Source organism: Trichomonas vaginalis, chromosome IV (assembly GCF_026262505.1).
Source record: "Trichomonas vaginalis G3 chromosome IV, whole genome shotgun sequence".
Lineage (NCBI taxonomy): Eukaryota > Parabasalia > Trichomonadida > Trichomonadidae > Trichomonas > Trichomonas vaginalis.
The window spans coordinates 20,484,497-20,500,458 of record NC_067206.1 but is presented as its reverse complement, the minus strand read 5'-3'; the positions used below and the strand labels follow the sequence as shown (position 1 = coordinate 20,500,458).

Below are 15,962 nucleotides of genomic sequence, written 5' to 3'. Positions count from 1 at the left end.
ATGAAAGTGAAAATGTTCAACAAAAAATAAACGTTGTTAAACCAATTACTGAAATAAAAATTTTTTAATCTGTTGAAGAATTTAATGACTATTATGCTAATAATAAAAAATTATTTGAAGAATTGACAACGTGTAAATTGAATAAAATGTTTAAAGTTGATGGATTCAAAATTTCAAAAATAAAGGGGGTGGTTAGTTTGAAATCTATTCCTCAATCAAGAATCACCTCATTAATGAAAATAGATGATTTAACAAAAAGAATAGAAGAGATTGAAGGAAGAATGAATCAAATAATTGATTTCATAAATTCAAATAATCATTAGTTTCTAATTTCTTTTTACTCGTTTATGAGGTCATTGATTATGACTTCATTGATTCCATTCATGATTTAAACAATTCTATAATTAATCGCGGAATATTTGACATCATCTATATATATAGCTTCTTTTATAAGTGATGAAAAATAAATTATTTTAAAATTAATGTTAATTTTTTTAATGTGTTTATTTCATTATGTTTGGGCTGAGTGTAAATGTCTTACAATATTATATCATTTTTAAATCTTGATTTATTCAAAAACGTAAGAATAAAATTGTAAGAATCATACATTTTTTACTTCATATGTTAAAAAAAATGATACAAAATCGTTCAATATTGTATGAATTCTTACGTTTACAAAAATGATACAAAATCGCTCGATATTGTATGAATTCATCGGTTACAAAAAAAGTCACACAACCCGCATTATATACTACTGACGCCCTAGCTATTCAATTTTCCCTTAGGACGCCCATAAACCTCTCAAAAATGTGATGTAAATATCACAATTTTGAGAAATTTACACTAGGACGCCTTAGGACGCCAACCCCCTTTTTTACCCTAAATTTGGGCAATTTTGAAACATAAAAGATGGAATAGTTTTTATTTTAATAGGAAATTCGAATTCAACAATTTGGCATATTCCAAGGCAAAATGAATCAATAAAAGTTACATTTTTGGAGAAAATTATATTATTGAATTTCGAACATCTAAATGCAGAATTACCAATTGAAGTAATATAAGAAGGAACTTGAAATGTTCCTGTTAGCCTTGAACTCACATAAACTAGATTGGTAAATCCAGATCCAGAGAGAAGCATCTGGCCATCAACTTTATAGTTTGTATTTCTTTCATCAACTGAAATTCCAATAATAGGACAACCTTGGAAACATGATCCATCTTGAAGTACACATTTTGAGGGTATATAAAAGTATTCTAGATTTGTGTTCGCAAAAACATCTGTACCAATTTTCTGCAATTGAGAATTTTGGCCAATTGTAACTTCTTTTATACCAGAATACCCAAAAACTCTTCCATATGTCTGGTGAGCACTAGCGATCTCTGTCAAAGTATCAGGGAATTCAAAGTGATAACAAATATTTTTTAACATATCCCTATAATAATTCTTTATTCTGATTTGTCTTCCAAAAAGAATTTTTTCATGGAACCTCTTGCGACATCAAGGGCAGTTTTTCCATATTTATTCTTTGCTTTTTTATCAGCTCCAACGGCAATAAGATAAATAACAATTTCAAGATGACCATTATGTGATGCACAAATGAGTTGTGAATCATAAGATTTTACTTGTTGATAATTTTAAAAAAGGTAAATTTGATATTAACAGCATTCCATGCATGGATATTTTGTAATATTATTAGATCTATAAACTTAAGATGCTTGCCACTGAATGAAAGTGTGTCATTAATAAAAATTCAATATGATTGTAATAAAATAAAACATAGAAAAGATTTACTTGCTAAATCAAATAATAGGGAAAAAAATTAGATCATAAAGTTAATTAGTGAAGGAGAAGGATGGCAACAGCATCCTCTGTTGTTTGCTTTTCACTTGCACCCAACATTCTCCTGATGTTTTCATCGCTCTTTGTAAGTCTTACTAACTCATCGCTGACTTGTTCGATGACAGCTTTGAAGTTTCTTTCATTGAAACTTGCAGATGGATTGAAGAAGCTCTTAAAAGCTTCAGCAACGAAAGTATAAATCTTTCTTGTTTCACTTTCATGACGCATCTTTTCTTCTTCAAGTTTCGTGTTGAAGAAATTCTCTGCTGCAATAACTTTTGCACGAGATTGTGCTTCCAACAATCTTCTCTTCCTTTCGTATTGTTCTTGAGAGAATTTGGCTTCATCTTCTGCTTTCTTCTTATCAGCATAAACCTTCTTTGCTGCAGCTTTCATTGTCGACATCTTTTGCTCAATCGCTGTATTATCAGCAGCCATCTTCGTAATGTCTTCCAACTGCTTTGCCATTTGGTTGTTCAAATGCTGAATTGCTGCATCAAACTGTTGTTTGGCTTCTCTCTTCTCTTCTTCGAATTTCTTCATGTTTTCTCTCTCACGATTCTCGAATTCTTCGTTTTGATTCTTGAGTTGGTCGGATAATTTTGCGTTTTCTGCTTTGAGAGAATTAATTGTTGATTGGAATTCTTTAGCTCTTTGTTCGTATTCTGCGAACTTCTGTTTGTTGTCCTCGATTTCAGCTGTAGCCTTATCAAGATGCATTTGCAATTCGTTGCTCTTTTGCTCGATTTCGGCTTTTGTTTCATTGGCAATTTTGTCAACAGCTTCTTGAATGTTTTCTTGAAGTTCTTGGATGGTAGTAAGAGCTTTTGTGAGTTCGACATCTTTCTTATCGAACTCTACTTTGATCTGTGTAAGGTGCTGTGAAATTTGCTTCTTTTCTTCCTCTGTTCTGCTCATTTCTTCCTTGAGAGCTTCGTTTTCTTGTAAAATTTCTTCTTGGTTCTGTTGTGACTTTTCTGATGCTTCTTGGTATGCTGATTTGAGTACCTTCAGCTTCTTCTTTGCATCTATAAGCATTTCTGTACGTTCTTGGAGCTGTGATGTTAATTGCCCAATGATATTTATGATCTGATCAGCGGAAGTGTTCTCTGGGAGCTGTAAGAATGTTGTAATAGCAACAAGTGTTGATTGCATTGAGTCAAACATGTGTTTCATGCTATCATATTCTGTTCTGAGAACTCGAATTTGATTAATAAGGGAATTTCCACCAGATTTCATAAAATCTTCGAATGTAAATGCTTTATCTTGAAGTGATATGGACATGTCAATAAGGAACTCACCGAAAAGTGACTCCATATCTGAAATTTGATTTGTTAAATCGGCATTTACATTTGTAAGTTCTGTAATCTTGCCGCACATACTATCCTTAATGAGATTGTAGATGGCACGAATCTTGGATCCGGGTTGAAGTGAAAGATTCTTTGAAATGTTGTGAATTCCTTCAGCAACTTCACTTCCGAATTCATTTGTATACCATGTTTCTGGAGGAAGAAGATCATTGATATTTGGAACTGGTTTCTTGGCAAGTTTTGCGTTGGCATCGTTAAGATCCATCATAATTTGTTTCATTTTCTCTTCAACTTCAGCTGAATGTGTCTTTGCATCTGAAAGTTCGGACTTGAGTTGTTGAATTATATCAGTATTGTTGTTGTTTTCAACTTGAAGAGAAACGATTTCATTATTTAAGTTTGAAATCGTTTCTTGGAGTTTCTTGATTTCATCCTTATTATTCTTAGCCTTTGGTTTAGGTTGTTCAACTTGTTGTGGGATTCGTGCATGAAGAGCGTTTCTTAAAGAATCAATTTCACGAATATGATTATCCTTAAGGACTTTAAGCGTTTCAATCTCATTGTTTTGCTTATTAAGATCAGATTTGACCTTTGCGAGCTCATTCTTTGCATCCTTCAATTGATTTGCCAAATCATTATTCTTATCTTGAGCAGAAGCAAGCTGTATCTTCAATTCTCCATTTGCAGAAAGCAATCCTGCCTTTTCATTTGCAAAATAGTTCTTTATTGCTTCTATCTTACTTTCAACATTTGGATTTGCAAAAACAACTTGTTTCTGAGGTTTCTGCTGAACTGGATTCTCTTTAACTTGCTTTTGTGGCTTGGATAATTGAGCTTTCAATTCATTAATCTGATTTGTCTTTTTAACAATAATTGTTTCTTTTTCTTTAATCAATTGCTCTTGTTCAGTGATTTTGCTCTCGTAACTTGATATTGTACGTTGATTATTTTGCTTGAGAGACTGGATTTCAGCTGTGAGTTGATTGATTTGGTCTTGTAATTTCTGATTATTCGCAGAAAGATCATGAACCATACCTTTGGCGTTTTTAAGTTTCATCTTTAAGTTATTTATGGAAGGCTCTTGCTTTTGAACAGCAAATATCTCTTTTGGATGTTGATTTGGAATAATTTGAGGAACCGGCTTTGTATTTTGATATTGTGGCTGTGAAAGGAAGTCACAAAGGCTATCAAAGGACTCGAACTCCTCGTTGAAGAATCTTTGTGCGTTTTGAACAATCTTATCAATCTTTCCATCCATAACTTTCTGATTTACATTGTAGCTATCGAGTTTTGAATTGAGTTCAACAATTTGATCGTTAGCCTCCTCAAGTTTTTGTTGAAACACTGCTTTTTGACGATCAAAATCTTGTTTAGCAGTAAAATAGTTTTCGCTCCTTACTTGAGTATTCTTTTTCTTTTCTTCTTCTAACTGTTCTAATAACTCAGCCTTTGCCTTGATTGTAAGATCTAATCTGTGCTGTAAATCATCGTTTTCTGATGTCAACTTTCTGCTCTGTGATTTGGCTTGTAAAAGTTCATTATTAATAGAATCTATTTGGTTTGTAATAGCTAATGTACCTTCGAATTGTGATCTGAGTGATAAATTTTCTTTTTGAAGAATTTCGATTTGTTCTTCAAGCTTCTGAATTGATTCAGCAGTTGGTTTAGGATGTTCAACATCTGAAGCTAGTTGCTGATCACTGTCATTAAAAAGATCGGAGAAATTGTCAGTCATTTTTAAATTTGATTATAATTAAACGAATGTATTTTTAAACGTTCATTATTTAATTACTTTACCAATCATTCGACGAATATTTATAATGTACCTTGCTAGTTCTCTTTGTTTCACATTTTATTTTGGCTCTATTTAAAAGTTTTACTTTTCAATAATTAAATTTCACTTTAAATTAATATTTTGAATATGCCGAGAAATAAGGTAGAGGCATCAAAGCATTCACATCTAGTTAAACTGCTTTATTAGTAAAATTCATCGAAATTTCAAATTGGCATAGTTAATGCATAGGAGCTGAGACAAAATTCATATTCAATGCATGATGATCTTATAGATATAAAATGAATGAATCTTGAAATAGTTTCTGCAAAATTGTGCGGGTGCTGCGCGCCGTTAAAACGTAAAGTTTACAACGCATTCAGTTTTATAAATTTTTTTATTGAAAAAATGGATCAAATTAGGTCATTATTAAATAAAGGAACTGATCCTAATCAGATATTAGATGATCTTTCTCTTCTTCATCATGCAATCAAAGCCGGAGATGCTGAATTAGTTAATACTCTCTTACAGAATGGCGCAGATCCTGCAGCACCAAATTGCAAGAAATTACCACCACTCCATTTTGCTATTGAACAAAAGCAAAATGAATGTGTAAAAACTTTATTAATTAACAAATGTGATCCAAACATAAAACTTGCAAATGGTTGCACACCATTATTTACAGCTGTCGCAGTTGATAATACAGAAGCAGTTGGTTTACTTCTTGAATCCAGTGCTGATCCAAATATAATGAATAATGAAGTTCTTTTTTAATTTTATAAGGATCTTCCTATTTTCTTAGCTGTTGATCATAAGAATTCTGCTGCAGTTGATTTACTTCTTAAGGCTGGTTCAGAAACAAATATTGGATCTAAATCAGCTCTCATCCTTGCTATTCGTCGTGGTGATATCGAGTCAGCACGTCTGATTTCACTTGAAAAGCCAGATGATGAGCTTGCAAGAGATGGACGTGGTTTAACTCCAGTCGAAATCGCTGCTGGATTAAAGGATCCATCATTCGAACTTTTACTTATCTCTACGCACAAACCTACAGCTAGTATTGGCGAAAAATTCGTTGAATCAATCAAAAATTCAATTTTACAAGATATGTCTGAAGAACGTCAAACTTTCGAGAAAGATCCCTCTTCAATTGAAAATCTCGCAGATTTCCTTGATAGTGTTGCTGTTACAGAGCATAGTCTTTGGAGATTTGGCGAATTAATCCAATTACAAACTGTTGAAGTGAAACAGAGGCTCACTTTATTGAACGAAAGAAGTAAGAATATTTCGCCAGTTGAGAAGAGTCTTAATGAGCTTCAAACAATGTGGGAAGCAAAAATCAAGGAAACACAAAACAAACAACGTTCATTACAGAACTGTGTGTTTACACCTGAATCTAGAGCAGCTCTTCAGCACTGGGAGCAAATTACAAAAGAAAGAAAGAATTTCTTCGAAGAATTAATGGCAAAAAGCCGTGCTCTTCGTGGAGACTCAGGAAACGCTCTCGAGGAACTTGAATTTTACAATAAGATGAACGCTGTTCTCTCCAAACTTCAAAATTGGGAAAATGAACAGACAAGGCCATTCCAAGCCGAAATTGTCGCTTTTACAAGAAAAGTACAGCTTGCTCTTGCACCACAGGCTAAAGAACCTGGAATGGCTGATGTATTTGGCACTCTTAAGATGTTAAATACTCAGATCAACGAAACAAACCCATCCTTGTTCGAGGTGAAGTCTGTTGGTCGCAAATCCAATGCTTCTAAAAGCCAAAAATATGTAGGTAAACATTAATTTTCGAAATAATGTAAAATATGTAAAAATATATCCTTTATTATCAATTTATATATACTGCTATGTGTGAATGGTCAAAATATTTAAAATTTTGCTCTATTTTTTATTCAATCTTATGTTCTTCAAAGAACTTGATGTATGGTTCGATTTTATCACGTGCAGATGGGATGAAATGCCCGCCTTCATGCTCGTAAATAGTTTTGTTTGTAAAGTATTGAAGATATGTTCTTTGAGAATCTGGTGGAGCGATTTGATCTGTAAGTCCGATAACAAATAGGACTGGAATATCAACTGTGCATGGGAAGCAGCCTCCAAGTGGATTTCCTTCCTTTGGCCAAGGAGCTGATGCACAGAAGATGATTTTAATCCATTTGTATGGAGAGTCTTCGTGTGTAGCTGCATGTGCGGCTAGGTGAAGTGCAAACATTGAACCCATTGAAAATCCAAAAATTCCAACAGCGTCAGGATGCTCAGCTTTAGCGGCTTGGATTGTCTTATAAGATTCTTCAAGTGAATCATTCTCAACCCAGCTTCTTAAGTCAGGAGTTTCTGGAACAACGTATGGTGGGTCAATGAAAACAACTTCAACACCAACTTTCTTGAGATGCTTCATGAGAGCATTTGTTTGGCCTTTAAGCTTTTTGGCATTTTGAAGATATCCGCAAAGACCTAATAATTTCATAAAAATGAAATGATTTTACAATGATCGTGACGGTTTGATTCAATGAAAATTTTTAGTCAAATATATCGGCGAGCAGACAAAGAAGACATGAGATAAGGATGCCGTTTTGCGAATAGTGTCACTTTTATAGAACTAAATCGTTTTTTTTCGTAAAACGACATCCTTACCTGAGATTATTTACCATACTCCCGTATAAACAATGAGTAAGGATGTCAATTCGGAAAATTGTTTTCATTTTAGGAGAATATAATTTTCCTTTTGGAAAATTTAAAAAGTGAGACGCGCAGGATTCGAACTTTTTAAAAGTTGATTTAAATATATTCTAGTGTGATTTCTAAGGATAATATCATATTTAAAATAAGAATATACTAGTTTGGGTGGTATAATTTTTTCGATAAATTTGAGAGCATGTACGTTTAGGACATCAAAAGTGTCAATTCGCTCAGCGAAAGCTGAGCTAGCTTCGTTCTCGAAAGCATAGGGAAGGAGTGAAAGAGAGTGATACAGATGTTGACACATTCATATCATTTCAACAAATTTTGATCAAATTGAAATTCAATGAAATTCAATTCACTTCATATCCTTCAGTCAGTACATTGACATCCTTCTACATCACAATGATAACTCGTACATCAATAGTTCTACAACTAACTCAGAAAAAACAAGATTTTTACTTCCAGCTTACAGCTTTTAAAAAGTTTCGATGATAAAAATCACTCTACTCTTGTTTATCGATATGTTGTGATAGTAGGTAAACGTATTCTTATCGATATTAATAAAAATATTTTTACGAAAATCTGAACCAATTACAGAGCTATTCATAAAGTTTATGATAACTGTAATTACTTCATCTTTGTTTTATATTTGAATAAACAATTTAATTTAATTTGCATAATTTTTTTTAGTTGAAAGACAGGAAACTTAGTTGAGTTTGTATTATTTTTATTGTTCAATTCATTGTATCAGTGAGTGATCCAGATATTTAAGATATTTAGAAAAAATTTATTAATTTGATTAACAAATTTTAATCAAAATAGCAAAAATCTATTTGATAGCTGTAAGCAAACAATAACTTTTATTTCAAGCAAAATCACTTATTTTCATCTAAACGTATAAAATTGGGAATTTTCTTGTTATCAAAAAATAATTTTAATATTTGTTTATTTCATTACATACAATAAAATTTTAAAAACTCTATTTCTTCACAAGAAAATTTTTTTCCTTCATATGAAGAAACATTTTGTTCTCCATTTGATGCTGAGTCTAAATCTCGATTTTTGAATTTTCTTCTTTCCAAATTTCTTTTTTCCAAATTAGAAGTTTAATTCAAATTTTCAATAGTTTATATATTTTCTCAAACCGTCTTAGATTTTCTTACTTTTTGGGGATTTTCTCTCAAAATATACAAAAATAGTAATATCAATACATGTGTCTAATATACTTTAAAACCATCGTGATAAAATTCAAAAACGAAGAGTTCTTCTCTCCAAATTTTTTTCAAAATCACAAAAATGAGATAAAAAAATACGTTTTGAAAATTCATTTTTAGCATTTTAGGAATTTTCTCACTTTTCTTCCAAATTGACATCCTTACAATGAGTTCATTTTGGCTTATGGAAATTAATGATCCAAATAAATTTATTTCAAGTCTAGACAAATCGAAGCCAGTTGATGTATATACCGATGGAGCTTGCAGTGGAAATCCTGGACCCGGTGGCTGGGGTGTTTTTTGCCAACAAAATGGTAATTCATATAAACTTGGAGGTGGTTCAAAGGATACCACGAACCAGAGAATGGAACTTATGGCTGCTATTGAAGGCATCAGTCTCTTTCCAAGATGCTTCAGTTTAAATGTTTATACAGATTCCAAATACGTTTTTAATGGAATCACAGATTGGGTTAGAGGATGGAAAAGTAGGGGCTGGAAAAAGTCTGATGGTGGAAAAGTTTTAAATCTTGAACTTTGGAAAAGATTAGATCAAGTCAATTCTGATCACACTGTATCTTGGAAATGGGTGAAAGGTCATAGTGTTAACCATGGAAATAATATGGCAGACCAAATAGCCGTAGCAAATATTCCAAATACAAAATCAGATTATAATTTTCCTCGTAATGATCAAAAATATGAAGGAAAGATCTCATTCCTTGATGACGATGATTGGTCAAATTATAAACCAAATAATAATTTAAATTTAGGAACAAAATTTGAAATTCAAAAAGAAAAAGAACAAAATAAGGCAAATACAAATAGTTTCCAAGACAGAAATATTGTTTTGTCATCATCAGATGCTTCTTCACTAAAATTATCTGAAATCTTATCTGGACTCACAAATAAAGAGACAGAAATCAAATATGTTATACAACTAGTGCTATTCGATAAAGAGCATCCAGATCTGAATGTACTGGACTCAATTAAAAAACTTGTTCCACGTATTGGTCAACTTCTAGAGAAATAGATATAAAAAAATGATATTTGTACAACATAATAGAAAAAAATTCAACTAATTTTTATTTCCTGCAATATGAAGAGCTGTTCATCCTTTTCCATCTTTTTCATTGATATTTGTACAACATGATAGAAAAAAATTCAACTTCTGCTTTATTTTCAGTATCAGCTGCAATATTAAAAGCTGTTTCTTCATTTTTATCCTTTATATGTAAATTTTATTTGCTGCAATATGTTAGCAGTTCTCCTATTATTCCTTTTTTCATTGAATTTGCATTATGTGAACGAAGAAGGACTCTATATAGTATGAAAAATATTTACTTATAGTCGATCCTAATAATTGATGTAAAGATATTGATTTAAAGTCAAGAGTAAATTCGATACTTATATAGTGAAAGGATACTCATTTATTTGAACATCAGTCAAAGGAGAGTTCATTTGATTTGAACTTACTGTAAAAATCTCCAATAAAGTCTGATTAACTTCATTTATGTTAGAAAAAAAAAATTCTGAAGTTTACAATATGTTCCCGCTTTGATTTATAGATCCACTGGTGGAGGAGATGGTGGCAAATCTGCCTCTGAAGGTGGCATTGGAGATTGTGGAGGTGGTTCAGTGGAGTTTGCCTCTGAAGGTTGGAATGTAGCTGAGTTATTCGTCTGTGATTGAGGTGGTGGCTGTTGATAAGGAGATTGTTGCTGAGGAACATAGCTGTAAGGGTATGGTTGCTGTCCTTACATCGATTGAGGTGGTGGTGGACCGCCATAAGAAGCTTGTTGCTGATTATAATTTTGTTGAGAGTAGGGTTGTTGTTGAGGACTGTAGTAATAAGGCTGCTGTTGATTTGGTGGTGCATGTTGGTATGTTTGAGAACCGTAATAAGGTGGTGGTGGAGGAGGTTGAGAAGAATTGTTTGGAGGCCTATCTGTTTTCTGGCTTTGAATGTTCTGTAGCTTCCTACCTTTATTTGCTGAGTCAATTTTGAAGCCGCCTTTCTCGAATTCTCTCTCTTCTCCTCCGCATGAAATAATTAAGTGGACCAATAAGTATATTAGAAGAAATGGGAAAGCAATAATACCAGTAACAACCATAATGATCGCAACAAACACTCCAAATGCGCAAAGTGCTTCACCATCACAACCGTTGCAACAATCATCATGACGGCATGAGCAATCGCAGTTGCAGCACTTACGTTGGTGGTTTTCATCATAGCAGCAGTCACAATCGCATTGACAGCATTTACTGTACCTATGCTTAGAATAAAACATTGCGATTGCTTTGTATGATGCTCTTATACAGCAAGAATAGCAACATGGATACTCTATACCAGCTCTGTACATTCTGTTTGGAAATACACAGCATATTATTGTATTGATTAAAACGAAAACAAAAACGAAAAGGAAATAAACAAGGAATGTTGCTTTCACTGGGCTTGAGAACACACTTCTTAATGGATTGAATGGTGGAATTGTGCGTTTTGGTGTTATTGTTCTGGGTGGAGGAATTTTTGGAGCTGTATCATCAACTTTCGTAGTGTGAGGATAGAAAATAAGTTTGGCACCTTTATTATTTCCACTATGATATCCTATTGTAATATATTCACCGCTTTTATACTTAATACTAGTTGCAAAAAATTTTGAATCTTGTAAACTGAGTGATGAATCGAATGTTCCTTCTTTTTCGGAGGATGGATCTAAATAAGTGTTATACTTTCCACTGACTGAACGATCATTTGAACCAGAAATTGTGATATCACCATGTTCATTGTTAAGGCTCACGAAGTTATAGGTATGATCATCTTCCCATTCGAAATCATATGAACTACCTTTGCCAATTTTGATATATTCGTTGGCCCACCATGAAATAATAGTTGTTTGTGATCCTTCTTCGCCATCAAAAGCAACGAATCTGAACTCAACTGTGCCAGTTTCTGACAACTGTAAATCAATTGTTGTAGTCTTATATATGTTGCCAATAGAAAATTCCAATGTTTTCTCATGATTTTTTACTTGACTAACTGTTTGTGGCTTATTTATAAATTCTACTGTATGATCACCATTTGCACTTGGGAAAAGCCACTCAAAGTATGTGTGAGGGACTGATCTTTGAGTATAGATAAAATTAATTTTTTTACAAAAAGATGTTTGATCTGCTTGAAATGTAAGTGTTTCAACCCTTCCATAATTTACGTTGAAATCATATGAATCACATGCAGATAATGAAAATGGAATCAAGAAGAACATTTGAAATAATAAAATTCTCTATTTTTTAGCACTTTTGTGTATGTCAAGTTTGAATTGAATTCAAATCAAGCATGAAAACATATTTTATTGCCTTTTTAAATATATTTTTTCCATTATTATTTGAATGATGAATTTTTGAATACATTTTATTATCCATAACTGCATTAAAACATTCCATAATTTTCAATAGTAATATTTGGAAAATCTGCTTGATTTATTTTCTCTCAATTTCTTTCCTCATAACGGCGGCATTTGAAAAATTCTGAACTATCAGTTTTGATATCCGAAATGATAGTAACGACGAACGGATATTTTTTGCAAATTCTAACAGATTGTTATTTAATATCGAATATTGTTATCTGGGTTCTGATTGACGGATTAGATTATATGAAATATCAAGATTTAGCCACACAGCAAGGATATAAAGAGTACATCCTCTCTTTCATTAAAATAAAATATCTCTTGGCACTGTATTGCTTCGTTAAATACGACGAAATGAATCCTTTGAAAATTGATAATGGCAGTAATAAGTACTACATTGATATATTAATCGGCATTTGAGTTGTTATCCATTTTGTATATTGCAAAGTCTGAAACTTTCAAGAAATTAAAATTTTAAATTTTTAGCAGAGGATAATTGTTGAAAAAGTGATCATCATTTTACTTAACGATAATATTAATGGATATCATCTTATCAGTTTTATAAAAAACATTTTATATCATGAGCTGATCTACAAAGGGCTAAAACAACTATTTAATAAGAAAATTGTATATCAATGGCTAAGGTAATATATGAAAATGGATCTATAAGTATATATCCTTACACAATATCTTTTCATGTCTCAAATTCCATGCCTCGGCTTGTTTTCTCCTTAGTTTTCTAAAACAATGTTGGAATCAAGACTTTTATCAATTTGATTTTACATTATTTCATTTTTGAAATTATTGACAAGAAATAGAATTAAAAATAAATATGCATTTACCCTAGTATACCATCTGTTAATGTCACTATTGCATGGTGTGATGAGGAAAATAAAAAACAAACATTTAATGAGGAAAATGCAAGAAACAAAATGAAATTATCAGGAAACGAAGAGCCCAATATCTGTAAACATAGCCTTTGAATGCGGATGAAAAGAGCTTGTTAAAAGGGCAACACAAGATCAGCTTGGTGTCTTGGCGGCAAAATTTTGTAGCAAAAAAAATTTTTCTGTAAAATGGGACGCAAAAAAGGACAACAATCAAATGAGAGAAAAAAGCCAGATACATGCACAGATGTTACACTAATAAAAGACACATACATAAATTATTACAAAATGCAATTAGTTCCAGCAGCTATCGATGAAGAAGGTTTCAACAAAATGATTGAGACTTTCAAGATCAGTCTTCCCCATGTATTCCGCCTTAATCCAGTTGCAAATGATGCAGAAAATGTTCGCAAGTCATTACATTTGTATTTAGAAGATATTAAAAAAGCAGATATCGAAGTTCAAAAAATAGAATTATTAGGCGACGAATTTGGTGAAATATTCCAGATGTCAATTGACAATCCAAACTTCCGAAAGAATCCAGCCTTACAACCATTCAGAAATTGGTTAAATACTCACGAAAGATCCGGAGATTTTAGCCGCCAAGAGTTAGTTTCCATGATTCCACCATACTTCCTTGATGTACAACCAGATCACTTCGTACTTGATATGTGCGCTGCTCCAGGATCTAAAACTACTCAAGTTATCGAAATGATGCTCAAGAAAGCCAACGGAAAGCCACTTTCTGGTATCGTAGTTGCAAACGAAGTCAACGCAAAGCGCTGTCATACACTTGCTGGCCGTCTACAAAGACTTGACAACCGCCAAATTATTGTGACTTCCCATGAAGGCCAGCAATTCCCAGAACTGATCAAATTTGACAGAATCGTATGCGATGTACCATGCAGTGGCGATGGAACCCTCAGAAAATCACCAGATGCAGGTCCAAATTGGAAACTTTCTGAAGGACAAAATTTGCATGTTTTACAACGTGCGATTTTGACAAAAGCCCTTAGATTGTTGAAAGTTGGAGGCAGGTGCGTTTACTCCACATGCAGCTTGAACCCAATCGAAGACGAAGCTGTCATAAGCTCTGTTCTCAAAGAATGTAAAGGAAATGTCAAAATTTTGGATGTTTCTGACAAATTTACAGACTTAAAACGCACGAAAGGTCTCAAATCATGGCATGTTGTTACAGATGAGAAAGAGTATATGAATCCTGAAGAAGTTCCCGAAGAGAAAAAGAGAAGAGTTCCTTCTTCAATGTTCCCAATTGATGTCGTCGAAGGAATTGAAAATTCAATGAGATTTTTGCCACATTTGAACGATACCGGCGGTTTCTTTGTTTGTGTTCTTGAGAAGACAGGTGAAGTTGATGATTTGAAGAACCCTATGAACCCACGTCCAATGGGCAAATGGCCAGAACCACCTTTCATCGCTTTGAACAAAATGGAAAGTGAAGTGAACATTTTTGAAAAACTCAAAAGTGAATACGAATTAAATGACGAAATAAAGGAAGAAAATCTCTTCAGTAGAGCTGAAAACTCTGTTCATTCCATCATCTTGATGAATGATAATGCAAGCAAGATAATAAGAGAATCCAAACCAGAAGTTTTAAGAGTTGTTTCATGTGGATCAAGAATTTTCTCTTGGAAGAAATTATCTGACAACTATTCTATCCACGCAATCCCTTGTTACGATGGAATTGATGTTGCTTTCGAATCTTCTAATAAAAGGAAATTCCCTGTTTCCCAAGTTGATATGAAGAAGTTGCTCGAAATTGGAAATTCTGGTCTTAAATTTGAAGAATTGTCAGAAAATGCCAAGAAATTGATCAGTGAAGCAGAGAAAGGAGGTTTGTTTGTTTACGTCGAAGGAACAAAGATCAGATATGGTGGAATGATTTCGAAATACAACGTCGCTCTTCACGTGAAGAAAGGAATCATTCCATTCGAAGTTGCAAAGCTTGAAGAGTATTTCCCTGAATTAAAGACTGGAGAAGAAAAGGAAATTCCTGAAAATAAAGATGATAAAGAACAAGAAGAATAAAAAAAATCTATTTTTATTATTTTTATAAAGAATTGCAATAAAACATGTTTATACAAATGTTGTTTGCACATTTATTTACCTTAGGAGAGCACTGGGAAACAAATCCCATATATATTATTGTGTTTCATTCTCTCGAAACGCACAATGATTATTGAGATATATCATTAAACCAAGAATCATCAAAACTGTTTGAATTATTAAAGTTTTTAGAGTATTTATATTGTAATTTATCTAATTTTTGTTTTAATTACTTATGATATGAGAAAATAATATTTCTATTTTAATATAAAAATCTATAGATTCGACTGAAAACATTTTAAATTGGAAAAATAGATCTCATCCTCTATCTTGAAATTTCACAAAAATTGAAAAATCACTCCTTTTCTAATAATTTATGTAATTTTTTAAATAATTTTTTATGAAAAGAAAAAAAATTGATATTGAATTGCATCAGATATAGCACGAGTCCGAAGTCTGTTATGGGCAAAATGAAAAATTTCCATTATTTCATTTTATTCATATTTGAAAGTAGTATGATATGACGGGTTTAGTGACTTTTTTTGTTACATCTATATATAGACGATGCATTAAAATATATTTATTTATAAATCATTAAAAAATTAACATTAATTTTAAAATAATTTATTTTTTTATCTTTTATAAAAGAAGCTATATATAGATAGGTCAGGTGTGTGGGGCTTCCAGGGGCTGCGCCCCTTCTAGCCCTGAAGATGTTTAGTATAACTTTGTCCGGACAAGTAAGGGTCTATCGTCGCTACAGGAAAAGTTACAGGCGTTCCAA

General features: G+C 32.5%; 6 protein-coding genes across 6 annotated transcripts, besides 2 other annotated features; 3 read left to right on the top strand and 3 right to left on the bottom strand.

Moving 5' to 3' along the window:
• Positions 1-756: 756 nt before the first annotated feature.
• Positions 757-870: a terminal%2Cinverted (terminal inverted repeat of MuDR-1/Phantom-1 transposon ID:TVAGG3_0135940).
• Positions 757-879: a mobile genetic element.
• Positions 880-1,837: 958 nt separating this feature from the next.
• Positions 1,838-4,885, bottom strand: TVAGG3_0135930 (microtubule-associated protein family; the record flags this gene model as incomplete). The annotated part of the gene is made up of 1 exon (XM_001306534.1): positions 1,838-4,885. One exon carries the CDS (start codon positions 4,883-4,885, stop codon positions 1,838-1,840), a length of 3,048 nt encoding a protein of 1,015 aa, XP_001306535.1.
• Positions 4,886-5,941: 1,056 nt separating this feature from the next.
• Positions 5,942-6,712, top strand: TVAGG3_0135920 (uncharacterized protein; the record flags this gene model as incomplete). The annotated part of the gene is made up of 1 exon (XM_001306535.2): positions 6,029-6,712. One exon carries the CDS (start codon positions 6,029-6,031, stop codon positions 6,710-6,712), a length of 684 nt encoding a protein of 227 aa, XP_001306536.1.
• An 84-nt stretch (positions 6,713-6,796) lies between these two features.
• Positions 6,797-7,394, bottom strand: TVAGG3_0135910 (polyketide biosynthetic process; the record flags this gene model as incomplete). The annotated part of the gene is made up of 1 exon (XM_001306536.2): positions 6,816-7,394. The coding sequence occupies one exon, from the start codon at positions 7,392-7,394 to the stop codon at positions 6,816-6,818; it is 579 nt and encodes a 192-aa protein (XP_001306537.1).
• Positions 7,395-8,983: 1,589 nt separating this feature from the next.
• Positions 8,984-10,161, top strand: TVAGG3_0135900 (RNA-DNA hybrid ribonuclease protein; the record flags this gene model as incomplete). The annotated part of the gene is made up of 1 exon (XM_001306537.1): positions 9,008-9,850. The coding sequence occupies one exon, from the start codon at positions 9,008-9,010 to the stop codon at positions 9,848-9,850; it is 843 nt and encodes a 280-aa protein (XP_001306538.1).
• A 413-nt stretch (positions 10,162-10,574) lies between these two features.
• Positions 10,575-12,083, bottom strand: TVAGG3_0135890 (female pronucleus assembly; the record flags this gene model as incomplete). The annotated part of the gene is made up of 1 exon (XM_001306538.1): positions 10,575-12,083. The coding sequence occupies one exon, from the start codon at positions 12,081-12,083 to the stop codon at positions 10,575-10,577; it is 1,509 nt and encodes a 502-aa protein (XP_001306539.1).
• A 1,027-nt stretch (positions 12,084-13,110) lies between these two features.
• Positions 13,111-15,319, top strand: TVAGG3_0135880 (NCL1 related NOL1/NOP2/FMU SUN domain-containing family; the record flags this gene model as incomplete). The annotated part of the gene is made up of 1 exon (XM_001306539.1): positions 13,301-15,160. One exon carries the CDS (start codon positions 13,301-13,303, stop codon positions 15,158-15,160), a length of 1,860 nt encoding a protein of 619 aa, XP_001306540.1.
• Between the last annotated feature and the right edge of the window lie 643 nt (positions 15,320-15,962).